Source organism: Triturus cristatus, chromosome 9, assembly GCF_964204655.1.
Source record: "Triturus cristatus chromosome 9, aTriCri1.1, whole genome shotgun sequence".
Taxonomy (NCBI): Eukaryota; Metazoa; Chordata; class Amphibia; order Caudata; family Salamandridae; genus Triturus; species Triturus cristatus.
The window spans coordinates 1,022,758,929-1,022,774,538 of record NC_140592.1 but is presented as its reverse complement, the minus strand read 5'-3'; the positions used below and the strand labels follow the sequence as shown (position 1 = coordinate 1,022,774,538).

The 15,610-nt window shown below is 44.8% G+C and overlaps 1 protein-coding gene across 4 annotated transcripts in view; it reads right to left on the bottom strand.

Moving 5' to 3' along the window:
• MLH3 (mutL homolog 3) overlaps positions 1-15,610 on the bottom strand; it is a 280,665-nt gene that overhangs the window by 62,295 nt on the left and 202,760 nt on the right. For all 4 annotated transcript variants that reach the window (XM_085626733.1, XM_085626735.1, XM_085626732.1 and 1 more), the window contains exon 8: positions 10,938-11,046. In XM_085626733.1, the coding sequence (XP_085482859.1) occupies positions 10,938-11,046 (109 nt within the window). The remainder of the gene's footprint in view (positions 1-10,937; positions 11,047-15,610) is intronic.

Sequence of the window (15,610 nt, the reverse complement as noted above, 5' to 3'; positions counted from 1 at the left end):
GGGTATTTTGGACTATGTAGAGCATGCGCAGGAGGGTCATCATTTTGAACAGCGCGGCTCTTTCCATCAGCGATAGGGGTAGTGTGCGCCAGTGGGCCACATCTGCTTGGAAGCGGTCTATTTGGGGGAACAAATTGTGTTCCAAAAAGTCTTTATCACTTCTGGATACGTGGACCCCTAGGTTTTTAAATCCCTACCTCTCCACCGGGGATGGGCAACTGTGAGGCAGGAGCAGCTCCCCCGTCGAGAGTAGGAAAATCAGGGACATTTCCCAGTTAGTTTGATATCCTGCATAGCTCCCGAAGAGGTCGAAAATGTGGAGGATTCTCGGTAACGAGAAGCGTGGCCTTGTCACATAGAGCAGGATGTCGTCGGCGTATGATATTTTTTCCTCCCAGTCCTCCCCTACCCTAATTCCATGACTCAAGGGGTCTCCGCGGACCCTGGCCGCCAGGGGTTCCAGTGATAGAGCAAAGATCATAGGCGATAGAGGGCATCCTTGTCTTGGGCCCCTGCCCAACATGAAAGCTTGGGAGATGGAGCCGTTTACTCGTACTCTGGCTCATGGTTCGTTGTTCAGAATGCGGACCCAGGAGCAAAAGTTGGGACCAAAACCCAGTCGGGGCAAGACCGCGAATATGTAGTTCCATTCGACAATGTTGAATACCATTTTTTGTGTCTAGAGAAAGAAGAGCTGCGTCCTCCGTACCCTGATGTGCTGTGAGGTACAAGACCCTGTATAGACGCCACAGGTTCAAACGGGCATGAAGCCTGATTGGTGAGGGTGGATCACTGACGATATGACTCTTAACAGTCAGCTCGCCAGGACCGTAGCCAGTACTTTAGGTTCCATGTTGAGCAGTGAAATGGGGCAATATGAGTTACAGCCTGTCGTCGGTTTGCCTTTTTTCGGGATTACCACTATTGTGACTGTTCGCTGATCTTCTGGGAGGGCTCCTGCCTCTCTGGCGGCAAGGAACATGTTAAGGGGCTATCTTATAGGCTGCATTTTTGAATAGCTCGAGTGGTAGGCCGTTTGGCCCTGGGGCTTTCCCCGACTCCAGAGCTTGGAGTGCCCCCTCTATTTCTGCCACCGTCAAGTCCCCGTCCAGGGTCTCCCTGTCTTCCCCTGACAGGACACTAAGTGTCATTGTTTCTAGGACCTGTTTGATTTAGGTGCGTATGTACGTACTTAATGATTTTAATGATTTTTTTTTAATTACAAGTTCCTAGCAGACAGTTATGTAGAGGTTCTATCAAAAATTATTACTGTGCAAATCCTCTTCCCTAGGGTTTGCCAGAGGTGGTAACAAACACCAAATTCCTTCCCTTGAAAGGTAATCCGTGACATTTCATGTAACAAAATACTTATTTGTTGGCTCTAATACAGAGAAATAACAATCCCCCCAAATGCCCACTGATTTAACATATACTTGACACAATCAATATGTCAGGTCTACTGAGTTCATCATTACTTTTCATAATAAACAGATCAGACCTACGGCAGTGGAAATAGGTTTCCCTAGTGAACCAACCAGGCCTCTAGCTGTTATCAATGGGCTGTCACCTTAACTAAGTGAGGCTTCCTGGACTGAACTTAAGCTTTCCCACAAGGCAACCATCAGGCATACTGTCATAAAATTACATAGTATAAAAATTACAGTTGGCAAAGCAAAATATTATCTCTCCTAAGTGGGTTTAACAAGGATTACGACAAATCTTCTATACCCATGATTTGTCAGAGGGCATAACCAGCACCAAAACACCTGCCTTCTATGATAACCTTTGAGATTCTTTGTATGAAAAGCCTGGCTAATGTCCTTAGCACAATGTAATAATAATCCACCCTCAAAAGCCTCTTGCCATTAACTCATACTTTTCATAATAAATAAATAAAGTCTACTTGTTTTGCCATACGTTTCATTATAAACAGTTCAAATCTGACATTGCTTTTCCCATTGAACTGACTTGACTATATGCAACACAGGGCTATTGAAAAGCACATACATTGGCAACCATCAAGCAAATATTTATAAAAGTAAAAAAGTGTACGAAAATACAGCTTGCAAAACAATATACACCCCTTCTCAACAGGGTCTAGCAAGAATCATCAGAGTGAAAACCCTCAGGGTGTGTCAGAGTTGATGCCCAAAGTCAAAAGTTTGGGAATTGGCCCAAAATACTTATTTGTAGGCTTTAATATAGTCATAACAATACACACTTAATTGCCTGTTGATTTTAACTTGTGCTTTTCATAATAACTATGTCAGGCCTAGTGCCTTTATCATAACATTCAATAATAAAAAGATCAGGTCTATAGCCATGATCATTGGCTTGCCACCAAAACCACCTCAGTCCTGCTATATTGAGTAGAAGCCTTGTCACAAACCAAAATGTGTGCTACAAGCAATCTTTTAAGTGGGAGCACACAATTTCTGTACTCAGGAGAGCTACCAAGTCAGTGAAAAGCTAAGCTTCTCCAACAGTAGTACTGTCAAAGCTCTTTTTCGTTCATCCCTTAAGATCAGGCAATTGCTGCACATTAGACAGACCTACAAATCAATGTAGATTAGTGTGGCCCTGGGCATCCCATACTGCTCTCAAACACAAAACTGCACTCTGAAGTCTAAAGTTAATGATGGAAGAGAAGAGTGCTGGGGCTGCAATACATTACTCAAGACTGCCCACTCCTCTCATCTGTGCGGCTGGCTGAGAAAACAAGCACTATAAATTATGTAGCTATCTAAGACACTTTAGCAGCACTGCAATGTCATGTGTTCCTCTGAAAGTTCAAGCTAAGGCAGCCATACTGCTGCCGGTTCAGGGAGCTGATTAATAAACAATAATCATGGCTGCGTGGACGGGAAGCACTTTTTTCTGTGGAAGCATGTAACTTCTACCCAATCAAAACATATACTCCTGGCTACCAATAGCGCCTCTCTGAAGTACTTCTGAAAGCTCTCTTTTTCAGGTTCACCACATCAAATCAGGTGACGTCTGCACTGCAAGTCAGACCAAAAAAATATGTGTTGCACCTTAGGCCTTCAGGCTGACCCAGTTCTCCAACCATGCACAGTCCGAAGCAGTTGAACTCCAGTTTACGTTTCCAGTCTGTACTGTGAAGATCCCTGAACATTAGGCTCTGTCCACATGTGAGTCACCTGTGTTTTTTCAGAAAGGTACCCACCTGTTTTTTATGCTGTCTTATTGTAGTTATATAAAGTAACAACAAAAGAGGAAGGGTAATAACACGACTAGTCCCCTCAAGGGAAAGTATATGAACCAACGAAGTCAGTGTAGTCTCAAGAATGCACTAACCATCCAAGAAAGCACCGGTCTCCAGAGTCAGAACCTACCCAATAAATTACAGGGAGGAAAACAGACCTAAGGAGGTAATACAAGTTATGTATGGAAAGCCCTCACTCACCAACCTGGTTGGTGACATGCTTCATCATCGGGCTCCACCGGGCATGGCCGAATGCCATCCCAGTGTGCTGCAACGCCAGGTTACTGCGGAGCGGGATTGTGTGTGGTGACAGTGAATTTAAAATTCCCAATTAAGTCAAAAAAATAGTTTATTAGTTTTGCTAATTGGAAAATTAAAAAATAATAAAAAGGAGTGAGGGTCAAAAAATAACAGACCGGGTTCACTCCATGGCGGTCAACATGTTTCTGCCTTTATGTGTGATCTACAGGCTTTCATCAGGACCAGAGTGGAAGTGTGGGGGCCCCGGTGGTGTGAACGCGCTAAGGTTCACCCTCCCGTGGGCTGCTGTGTGAAAAATAATATATAAACACAGGAAAAATCCGCCAAGAAATATGATGGTGGAGAGAAACGAGTTTACTCTATAATGAAAAAAGAGACGTACATACACAAGACAAAACATAAAAGAATCGTAAATGTGCGTGGTCATAACATTATAAAGCGCCACAATTTTCAGGCTCAAACATAGTGCATGGATGGGGACAGTGCCAATAATCAGTACCTCAGGTGCATAAAAGACGTGCTGTCCGTGCACCTAGAATTAGCCAGATACTGGTGTCAGGGAAGTAAAGCAAGACTTCGCCTGAATAGCGTGACTAAAGCTGTATAACGGAATGAACGTGGAGTCTCGATGCTACGTGAGAGACTAAAACTAACGAGGGCCAGGAAACAAATGAACGCGGCCCGTGAAGCATTCCTGGTAGGTAGAAATGCCGAGGGGAGTAGAAAGGTTCTTACTGTGAGGCAAGACCGATCGTCGCCTCAGGGATCCCGGGGTGGAGGTGCGAGCAAATATGGCACACCCTGGAAGGGAAAAGAAAGAAAGAACGGCCACGGGCGGCTAAATAGCAAAAACACAAGCCGAAAAGTACTGTAAACCTTACCATAAGGATACAGGAGCCCAAAGGTACACTTACGCCCTCGCTGCTCGGCACCCGTTAGGAACCTACAATGCCTCGAGCCACCGGGTCCAGGGAGAATAGAGACCTGAGCCGAGGTACCTATAAGCAAAGAGAGGGAAAGGAAGCCCGTCGGTGATAGGGCAACTCATCACATGCTGTGTGGTGATTGGTTGAGCCATAGCCAATAGGACGCGTGGAGGCAAAGAGGCTCGTCCGCTTTTTACCATTGACAGCTCGTTAGTGATGGGTCAAGACATCACATGCTGTGCAGTGATTGGTTGAGCCACAGCCAATAGGACGCGTGGAAGAAGAGAGGCTCGTCCGCTGTTTTCATTGACAACTCGTCAATGGAAACTTTATGCGGTACCTAGCGAGTGAACAATTGCACGCTCGGCACGTCAGGAACGTGTGCCTGGGTGAAAGAGCACTAGATGCAGAATAAGAGGACGGTTTGCTGTGAAGCACAAGTTCACAGGCTCACTCAAAGGAAAGTGCCAATGTTAATGTGGGAGACGAAGTGTGCAGGGGACGCTGCATGTCATGAACCCCTGATTGTCGGTCATTGCTGATCGGGTAATGGGGTACAGCACAAGGGGGTCCAGACAAGGACTATGTACTGGGTGAACTATGGTAAAGTCACACAGAGTGACTCAGTCAAGTAGGTGTAAAGTTCTCAGTTGGCTAGCGGTACCGTATAAGTAAATGCAAACGTACGAGCATACTTAGAGTATGTTGACCCAGGGTATATTGTCATTAAGACCCACGAGGTTGGTACCCAGACGGTACACCCATCTTTGTTCCTTCTCGAAAAGGATTTTTTGAGTGTTTCTGCGTGTTGTGACTTCTTCAATTACCGTCCAGTGCAGGTCATTGGTGGTATGATTAACAGACAGGAAATGTTCACTAAGTTTAGTAGTGATTCTTTTGCACCTAATGTTGCTCCGATGTTCGCAAATACGGAGTTTCACTTTCCTGGTGGTCATCCCTACATAGCGTAGACCACAAGGACAAGTGATGAGGTAGATGACATTAGGCGTGTTGCAGTTGGTGTGGCCATTTTGGGTCCAAACCTTGCCTGTTTCCAAATTAAGACTGGTAGTGTGAGAAGTCAGATGGCATATACTGCAATCCGAGCAAGGAAAATGACCCGTAATCTTGGGAAGACCCCATGCTTCTGTGATGGATCTTTGAGCAGTGTTAGGTTTGGTAATGGGGCGTGTCTGTACTAGGCTGTTACGCAGGCTCTGAGCTCGTTTGAAGGAGAACAAAGGTTTTTCCCATCTCCGGTTATTGCTGTTGATGATACGCCAATGTTTCATGACAACTTTCTTCATGGCATTGAACTGACTTGACTATATGCAACACAGGGCTATTGAAAAGCACATACATTGGCAACCATCAAGCAAATATTTATAAAAGTAAAAAAGTGTACGAAAATACAGCTTGCAAAACAATATACACCCCTTCTCAACAGGGTCTAGCAAGAATCATCAGAGTGAAAACCCTCAGGGTGTGTCAGAGTTGATGCCCAAAGTCAAAAGTTTGGGAATTGGCCCAAAATACTTATTTGTAGGCTTTAATATAGTCATAACAATACACACTTAATTGCCTGTTGATTTTAACTTGTGCTTTTCATAATAACTATGTCAGGCCTAGTGCCTTTATCATAACATTCAATAATAAAAAGATCAGGTCTATAGCCATGATCATTGGCTTGCCACCAAAACCACCTCAGTCCTGCTATATTGAGTAGAAGCCTTGTCACTAACCAAAATGTGTGCTACAAGCAATCTTTTAAGTGGGAGCACACAATTTCTGTACTCAGGAGAGCTACCAAGTCAGTGAAAAGCTAAGCTTCTCCAACAGTAGTACTGTCAAAGCTCTTTTTCGTTCATCCCTTAAGATCAGGCAATTGCTGCACATTAGACAGACCTACAAATCAATGTAGATTAGTGTGGCCCTGGGCATCCCATACTGCTCTCAAACACAAAACTGCACTCTGAAGTCTAAAGTTAATGATGGAAGAGAAGAGTGCTGGGGCTGCAATACATTACTCAAGACTGCCCACTCCTCTCATCTGTGCGGCTGGCTGAGAAAACAAGCACTATAAATTATGTAGCTATCTAAGACACTTTAGCAGCACTGCAATGTCATGTGTTCCTCTGAAAGTTCAAGCTAAGGCAGCCATACTGCTGCCGGTTCAGGGAGCTGATTAATAAACAATAATCATGGCTGCGTGGACGGGAAGCACTTTTTTCTGTGGAAGCATGTAACTTCTACCCAATCAAAACATATACTCCTGGCTACCAATAGCGCCTCTCTGAAGTACTTCTGAAAGCTCTCTTTTTCAGGTTCACCACATCAAATCAGGTGACGTCTGCACTGCAAGTCAGACCAAAAAAATATGTGTTGCACCTTAGGCCTTCAGGCTGACCCAGTTATCCAACCATGCACAGTCCGAAGCAGTTGAACTCCAGTTTACGTTTCCAGTCTGTACTGTGAAGATCCCTGAACATTAGGCTCTGTCCACATGTGAGTCACCTGTGTTTTTTCAGAAAGGTACCCACCTGTTTTTTATGCTGTCTTATTGTAGTTATAGCCATTTTCTGCAAGGTTTCAGCCTATTTCTTGTGCAGAAATGCCTTCATAGTTTCTAAAATGCCCAATGTGCAGCCAGGAAGAATTTGGAGAAATGTCTCTGTAGTCTCTGTAACCCTGGGGCATAGCTATCAGTATTGCAGTTGCACCAAGGCCAATAGCTGCTGCTTCCAGTATTTTCATTTGCACAACTGCTGCATCACAGTATTTACAGAAGAGGACCTTTGCTGGCTCTTGGTGCAAGTGCACAATATGCTGCCCCTGTACGCACACAATTTGTTCCACTAAGAGTGGGCCGGCTGGCTGATTATTTGGCACACGCCTCTCCTTTTTGCATATGTGCAGCCAACAGACCATAGGACGCTCAAATCCAAACCGTTCTGTCTGCCTTTTCAGAGTACTCTTGTGATTCTTGGTGCAGGGAGGGTGTGCCTCTATGACTTTACTAATCCTGGGTTACAGAGGCCTCCATGGGACAGCCACAGAAACGACAGTAAGGCAAGGTTGCTTGGGATCTGGTGGAAAAGGCCAATGGTCCAACGTTACAATTTTGTTAACTATGAACAACATCTTCATACCTAAAGTTCCAGGACCCTAACCGTGGCAATTTAGAGCAAGTCTTTCCAAACAACAACACTTACAGTTGCCTGCACAAAAAGGCACAAACATCCCCATTCTGGCTTTTGCATGTGCTGCAAAATAGAGTGAGAAACAGGAACACAACTTCAACTATGGAGGTGTGCATTCTTTCGGCCAGGACTTAAAAATGGCCCATTGCATTGAGCTCCATCTACCAAATATATCTACATAGAAACCTGGATTAAGACCAGAGGCTTCTTTCGGGAAAAGGAGAGTAGTTTTTTTGTTTTTTTAGGACATAGGATTTTTTAGGACATTTATACTATCTCCCTAAATAAATCAGCAACATCAAAGGTATCCTACAATCTAAGTCCTAGACCTTATTTAGTGGTATAAATGGATCAAGACTGAGAAACTGTTAGGAACCCTAAAAGTTTATTTTGTTGACTCTCACCCACACTATTAGTGGCATGCTTCATTATCAAGTCTCACTCGGGTCCCTATAAACCAGGGTTGGCTCAACCATATTCCAGGGAGCACTTCTGATATTTCCCACTGTGTCTTTACTAAGGTATTACTTTATTAGGGAGTGTCTGTGGTATATTAAAAACAAGTTGATGTGTTTGTGGAAACCTATGTTTCAATAACTACGCCAGCTTAGAATTTAGGAATTGTGGACAGCGCCAGGACACCTACTTGGTAATCGCGCGCTTTATAAAACACCATAACATAACATAACATATGTCCCTACAGTCTTTATATGGTCTACATGTTTCAGCCCTCTATGTATGGCTTCAAAGGAACTCTTAAGGAATAAATCTTCTGCCCAGGTATTTAATAGGTAAGGTTCCAGCGATAGGTCCTATACCTAATGATCAGGACATACAGTACATGTAACCCATGTCATGCATGGAGGTTTACTTAACCTCTTTTGTTGAATATTTGTAGATCCCTGTAACAAACACAGTGCAGTTAATTTGCCATGGACACACTAATGCAGGGATACCAAGTGACCCAAAGGTAGAGCCCACCCTGGTTTATAGGTGACAAGATGACACCCAATGATGAAGCATGCCACTAATAGAGTGGGTGACTGATATCCTCATGGAAAGACAGTGGGTTTGTGACTTGTGACTCATGGAAAGACAGTGCGATTATGACTTTGACATCACAGAAAACACCTTTTCCATGTATAGCTATAGAATGCTCTTGTGGTGGTCTCTTGCCTCTCCTAAGATGTTCATAAATTGTTGAGGTAAATTTAAGTGTTATAGGACCATATTGCGCAGTCTCATTTGCCATGCTGTCAAATTCCAGGACTGTAGAATGGGAGGTTAAAGTTGTCCTGCATCCCAGTTAACAAATTTGGCTTGCATCACAGCTTCTTATGTGGACTTAAGGACAGGAGGGAAAGCTCCAGGAGCCACAACTGCCTCGGCTACTCAGGTTCATTGAAAATCATCTTCATCTTGCCATACTCAAATTTTATCAACACTGATCGAATCAATTGTTTTGGTGGAATTGTGTAAAGAAATGTATTCGATCAATTGATTAAAGGGCATTGCCAAATGGTCTAGGCTCTCACATTCTGGAGGCAAAATTTACGCATTTAGCATTTTGCAACGTTGCAAACAGGTCTATTTGAGGAAAACTACAATCTGAGAAAATGCCTGCTAACACCTCACTGTTGAGAACTCATTTGAGTTTTTTCACCTAGAATCTGCCGAGTAGGTCTGCTTGGAAGTTTTGAATGCCTCGAAGATAAATGGCTTTTAGAGACAGTTTTCTTGCTAGGATTCAATTCCAGATAGTCTAGGCTTCCACAGAAAGGATTCTCGGTCTGGTGCCTATTTGATTGTTGAGGTAGTGCACTGTGGTCATATTGTTCGTCAAAAGTAGGAAGGCCTTGAGAGCTGAGTGGACTGCCCTCAACTCTAGTACACTGATCTGGTATAGTTATTCCTTGATCTACCATCATCCCTGTACTGTGAAACTCTCAAGGTAAGCTCACCAGCCCAACACAGATGTCATCTATAGGTGATGACCTTGTTGGGGAGCCAGTTGGTGAATAGGACTAACATGACAATGCAACATCTGACCAATTCGTTTTTCTTGGAGGCAAAGATGGTGATCTCTTCCTCTTGTGTCAATGTGGAGACTTCAGGATATGGTTGGTTCCCTGGTACAGAATTTGAAGTGTCAGATAAAACCGATGCTAGGGTGGGGAATCATTAATTATGACCACACTGCGAAGGCGCAACGTGCTGTATTCTGAATAAAATATCCTCTTTAGAGGGGACTCTGGAGGTGATGAGCAAATGTATGGCAAACAAAGTGGGATGTGTAGACCCTGAAGTAACAAATGGCTACAGTTGAAAAGAGCGTTGAGGTTCATGAGAACCCGGAAGACAATATGAAGGGTGCATGTTCATTTCCATTTTTAATTTGGTGTTTGAAATGGAATTTCTCACAAAACCAGTTCATGATCTCCAAGTTCACATTCTGGAATTTCCTACCACAGCCGGTGTAAACCTGAAGACAGAGGTACAGTATTGTCTTAGCAATGTGATCATTCCTGGGGACATGGCTACTGCAGTAGCTACATTAACATTTCACAGCTTAAGGCTAATGATTTCAAGGTAAAGAAAGCAAACTTGTGCTTGTTGAAGTAGCCTATTGCTGTTATGAAAAGAAATGTATCTCTAAAGAGCTCCAAAATTTACATTGTTCCAGACCAGAGCCTGTAAACCTTGAAGCGTAGGAACGACGTGCAACCCATCAAAAATAATTTGATCTCCCTTGGAATGGAGACCTCAGTATAATTCCCAGACAGGCTTCTGATCTGCCACAATGGCAAGACATTTATATTTTGAAACATTTAGGGTGCCAGGGGATACTTTGCCTCAGGTAAAGAATATAATCATCAGCCTGAATTAAAAGACTTTACCCGAGCTGCTACCTGAATGATTGAGTGATACAACAGTACTGGGCCTGGTCTGAACCTGCTCTATGCTAAAGGGCTTGGTAAGGTGGCAATATGGCAGGGCGCCCTATGGAAAATTAAGGTGCTGTTGGCTTTTCGGTGCTTTGTAATATCACTTCCAATGGACAGTGAGCATTTCTATGGAGCTTGTTTTTTTATGATCGATTCTATGGTATGCCTGTAATATTGTAATTATTCTAAATAAAAAGATCTAAAACAAAAAAAGTTTTTCAAAAAACGATACTTCTCTTTTTTATTTTTAAAGTGTTCCAGGGTCCTGTGTGGTAGTGAAAATATTCATTGTTTATGTACATTATCAAAGATCCTGTGACAGACCATGGTCCTTACTCAAGCCATATATTGTAATTACAAAGTCCGCCTCGGTACCAACCTTAAGAGTCGCCTGTGCTCCTCAGTCACTTCAATCTGCATGGGTGGATAAACTGTAGAGGAGAGTAACCTCTTCCTCCCAAAAGCCTCAGGAACAGCTTCATACGAACCTATGAGTGAAATGGGAAATAAAAGGAAACAAATGCAGTGTAGTTAATGCTGCGCATGCTTCATCAATATTTACAATGTGAGCAAAGTGCAGAGATTGTCCACCACATTCATAAAAAACAAAAGAGATATAATAAGCAGGTGGATCAGCATTTGCCTCCCTGAGTCAACCATCATAAGACATTAGGGGACCTAGTCACATTTTGTAGTACAGGCAGAAGTACTACAATAGTACTAGTCACATACTACAAAATGCTATTCACAAACCTACATGTGGAAGGTCTCCGCCTCTCCTGTCTTTAGTGTGTGGAGATCTCCACCCTGACTGCTGAGATCTCCACACACAGAGGTATAAGTTTTATACAGTAAATGTGAGGAGACAGAGCAGGGGGGCGAAATGCTGAAGTATTTGGAAGGGGTTACGGTGGAGTGAGGAGGGGTTAAAGGACCGACATGCATCTATCCACAACAGAGCACACCCATTCCCATTCGCAAACTTCACTTCCATAGTTACTACAGCCATAAAGGAGACACAAGAGTTGCAAATGTACTCCAGCTCTGACCTGGAGTAAGTGAGTACGACATATGGCCAACCATTGATACTGCAACACCCTCATATCGAACATAACCGATCTATGGACGTAAAATAGAACCCTATAGGAAATAATGTTAAACTCAATGTAGTTATACTCAAAATGTATATCAATTTGGTGTTAAAAGATTTGCCTATAAATAAAAAATAACTATTTTACTAATCTTTTTTTAAAGTAAAAATATATGTAACTTTAAAAAAAACAATTACATTAGTTTAAATTAATTCTATACAAAACGTTATTCGTTTTTTAATACATAATATAAACATTTTATAAATATATATAAATACATCTTTAAAAATCATTCTAATATAATTAATTTAAATTAGTTAAATATTGAATTTAAAATTAATTTAATAGTGCTATATCTTTTTTATTTTGTTCTATATTTATAATAAATATTTTACATTAATATTTGCCATAAAATATTTTTACTTTTATTTTAATAAGCTTTCTAACTTTTCCCTATACTTTACATAGAGAGATCTCTGCTCCCGTGGCAGATAGTTACAATTATGTGTGGAAAGTTACAATTAGTAACTTCAATCAATCAATCAATCAATCAAATAATTTGTAAAGCGCATTACATACCCGCAAGGGTTTCAAGGCGCTGAGGTTGGGAGGGGGGGTGCTGTTGCTACTGGTCGAACAGCCAGGTCTTGAGTTGTCTTCTGAAGGTTAGAAGGTCTTCGGTTTGTCGTAGGATGAGGGGGAGGGTGTTCCAGGTCTTGGCGGCGCGGTGGGAGAAGGATTTGCCTCCGGCTGTGGTTCTACGGATGCGTGGGACGGTAGCCAGGGAGAGGTCTGCGGAGCATAGTTTTCTGTTGGGTACGTAGAAGGAGAGTCGACTGTTGAGATAGGCTGAGCCAGTATTGTGGAGTGCCTTGTGTGCGTGGATCAGGAGCTTGAAGGAGATTCTTTTGTCGACAGGGAGCCAGTGCAGGTTCCTCAGGTGGGGGGTGATGTGGTCGCGGCTCGGGACTTCGAGGATCAGGCGTGCAGAGGCATTCTGGATTCTTTGCAGTCTGTTGATGAGCTTGGTCGGGGCTCCGGCGTAGAGGGCGTTTCCGTAGTCGAGTCTGCTGCTGACTAGGGCCTGGGTGACTGTTTTCCTTGTGTCTGTCGGGATCCATCTGTAGATCTTGCGGAGCATACGGAGGGTGTTGAAGCAGGTGGAGGAGACAGCGTTGATTTGTTTGGTCATGGTCAGTTTCGAGTCGAGGATGACTCCCAGGTTGCGTATGTGGTTGGTGGGTGCGGGGGGAGTCCCCAGCGACGCGGGCCACCAGGAGTCGTCCCATGCTGAGGGGTTGGGCCCGAGGATGAGGATCTCCGTCTTGTCTGTGTTCAACTTAAGGCGGCTCTCCTCCATCCAGTCGGCGACGGTCTTCATTCCCTGGTGGAGTTTGGATTTGTCGGTGAGGGGGTCCTTAGTGAGGGAGAGGATCAGTTCCGAGTCGTCGGCGTAGGAGATTATGTTGAGGTCGTGATGTCGGGCGATGCGTGCGAGAGGCGCCATGTAGACGTTGAACAGCGTCGTGCTGAGGGAGGATCCCTGCGGGACGCCGCAGATGATCTCGGAGGCTTCGGATCGGAACGGGGAGAGGTGGACTCTCTGGGTTCTGCCGGAGTGGAAGGAGGAGGTCCAGTCCAGGGCCTTGTCTCGGATCCCTGCGTCGTGGAGACGTGTGCGTAGTGTGCGGTGGCAGACGGTGTCGAAGGCGGCGGAGAGGTCCAGAAGGATGCGGGCCGCCGTCTCGCCGTTGTCCAGTAGGATTCTGATGTCGTCTGTGGCAGCGGTGAGGGCGGTCTCGGTGCTGTGGTTGCTGCGGAATCCTGACTGGGAGGGGTCCAGGATGCTGTTGTCTTCGAGGTAGCGGGTGAGCTGGATGTTGACTATCTTCTCGATGACCTTAGCTGGGAACGGAAGCAGGGAGATGGGGCGGAAGTTTTTGAGTTCGCTCGGGTCCACCTTGGGTTTCTTCAGTAGGGCGTTGATCTCGGCGTGTTTCCAGCTTTCAGGGAAGGTCGCGGTCTCGAAGGAGAGGTTGATGATGTTGCGCAGGTGGGGTGCGATGCAGCTGCCGGCTTTGTTGAAGATGTGGTGTGGAAAAGGGTCAGACGGCGAGCCGGGGTGGATTGTGCCCATGGTCTTGATGGTGTCTTCGATGCTCACTTTGGCCCAGGTTGTCAGGGGGTCGTGGTCGGTGGGGTGTGGTGGTTTCGGCGTGTTGGGGCCTGTTAGGGTCGTCCGGGGTTTGAAGCTATCGTGGATGTCGGCGATCTTGCGGTGGAAGAAGGTGGCGAGGGAGTCGCACAGGGCTTGCGACGGCGGGATGTCGTTGGCGTTGGAGCTGGGGTTGGAGAGTTCCTTCACGACGTTGAAGAGCTCCTTGCTGTTGTGTGCGTTGTTGTCGAGGCGGTCTTTGAAGGAGGTCCTCTTGGCGGTCCTTATGATGTGGTGGTGGTTGCGGATGGCGTCTTTGTGGGCTGCGCGGTTGCCCGGCGACTTCTCGCTGTGCCATATGTTCTCAAACTTCCGGCAGGTGCGCTTTGACGCTAGGAGTTCCGGGGTGAACCAGTTGGCTCTCTTGCTGGTGTCTTTGAGGGTGTGTTTTTTCAGCAGGGCTAATGTGTTGGCGCAGTCGTCCATCCATCGTCTGAGGGTGCGCGCACCACCGTCGGGGTTGGTTGGTGGGTTGAGTGTGAGGGTTGTCTGTAGTTGTATTTCGGTGATTTTGCCACAGCAGCGACGAGGGATCTGTAGGGTGCGGTGATGTGCGACGGGTTTCCAGAAGGTGAAGTGGATGCAGTGGTGGTCGGTCCAGGTGGGATCGGAGATGTGGCTGAAGGAGACATGTGGGTTTGAGGAGAAGATGACGTCGAGCGTGTGTCTGGCGATGTGGGTCGGCGTCGTGACAAGCTTTTCCAGTGTGAGGTTGGTGAGGCTGTCTATCAGGGTGGAGGAGTTGCTGTCGTTGTTGTTCTCCAGATGGAAGTTCAGGTCTCCGAGGAGGATGTAGTAGGTGGATGTCAGTGCGTGCGTGCTGATGAAGTCGGCGATGGCGTCGCAGAATTGTGGTCGGGGTCCGGGTGGTCTGTAGACGAGGGTGCATCTTAGGGTGGTCTCGGGGTCTGTGTGGATCTGGAAGTGCATGTTTTCGGCGGTGCTGAGAGTGTCATCGGTGTTTGTTGAGACCCTGATGGTCTTCTTGTGGACGATGGCGATTCCTCCTCCGACTCCGTTCACACTTGTAAATTAGGCGCTTTCCGCTGGTTTCAAGGGTAGCAACATAGAAGTCTACATTCTGCAGTAAATTAACACTTGTAAATGGTGAATAGCCAAAATATGTAAATTTACTACAGATTGGCTACATGTAGATTTACTGCTGTGTTTGTTTACCTTTGTGAATAGCACACTAGGTATGGTCACCTATACATAAACCATAGCTTGCGTTCAATCGTTCCATCCAGGAGTATGATGCCAGAAACGCTAAATTCAACAAAAGTTCTCCTTCAATTATAATTAACATAAAAGTTGACTCTGCAAACTTAACATTTCCTGTTTTTAACTGCATATATACATATAGAGTTAAAAATCCTGCTTTTAAATTTTGCCAAACTCTTAAAATTATGTCAGGCAGACATCAGACTCATGAAAGAGGCATTTGCTACTGCCATTGTATGGCAGTACAATTTCCTACAATGCAGGGCAGTGTCACTTAGAATTAGATACTGTTGACAGGTAATGGAGAGGGAAAGTTATTAGTGGCACTACATGTGAGGGGAGTGATGTATTTATGAATTTCATGAAGGTTTCCATTTTGGAGATGAAAATGTTATTTACCTGTAATCCTAGCTCTTTAGCATGGTTAGTTTTTCTGAATTCATAAAAGTTTGAATATATCCTTGCATGTACAAGACCCACAACATTTTAACTAATTTTCATGTTTCCAAAAAAGCTAAAAAACAG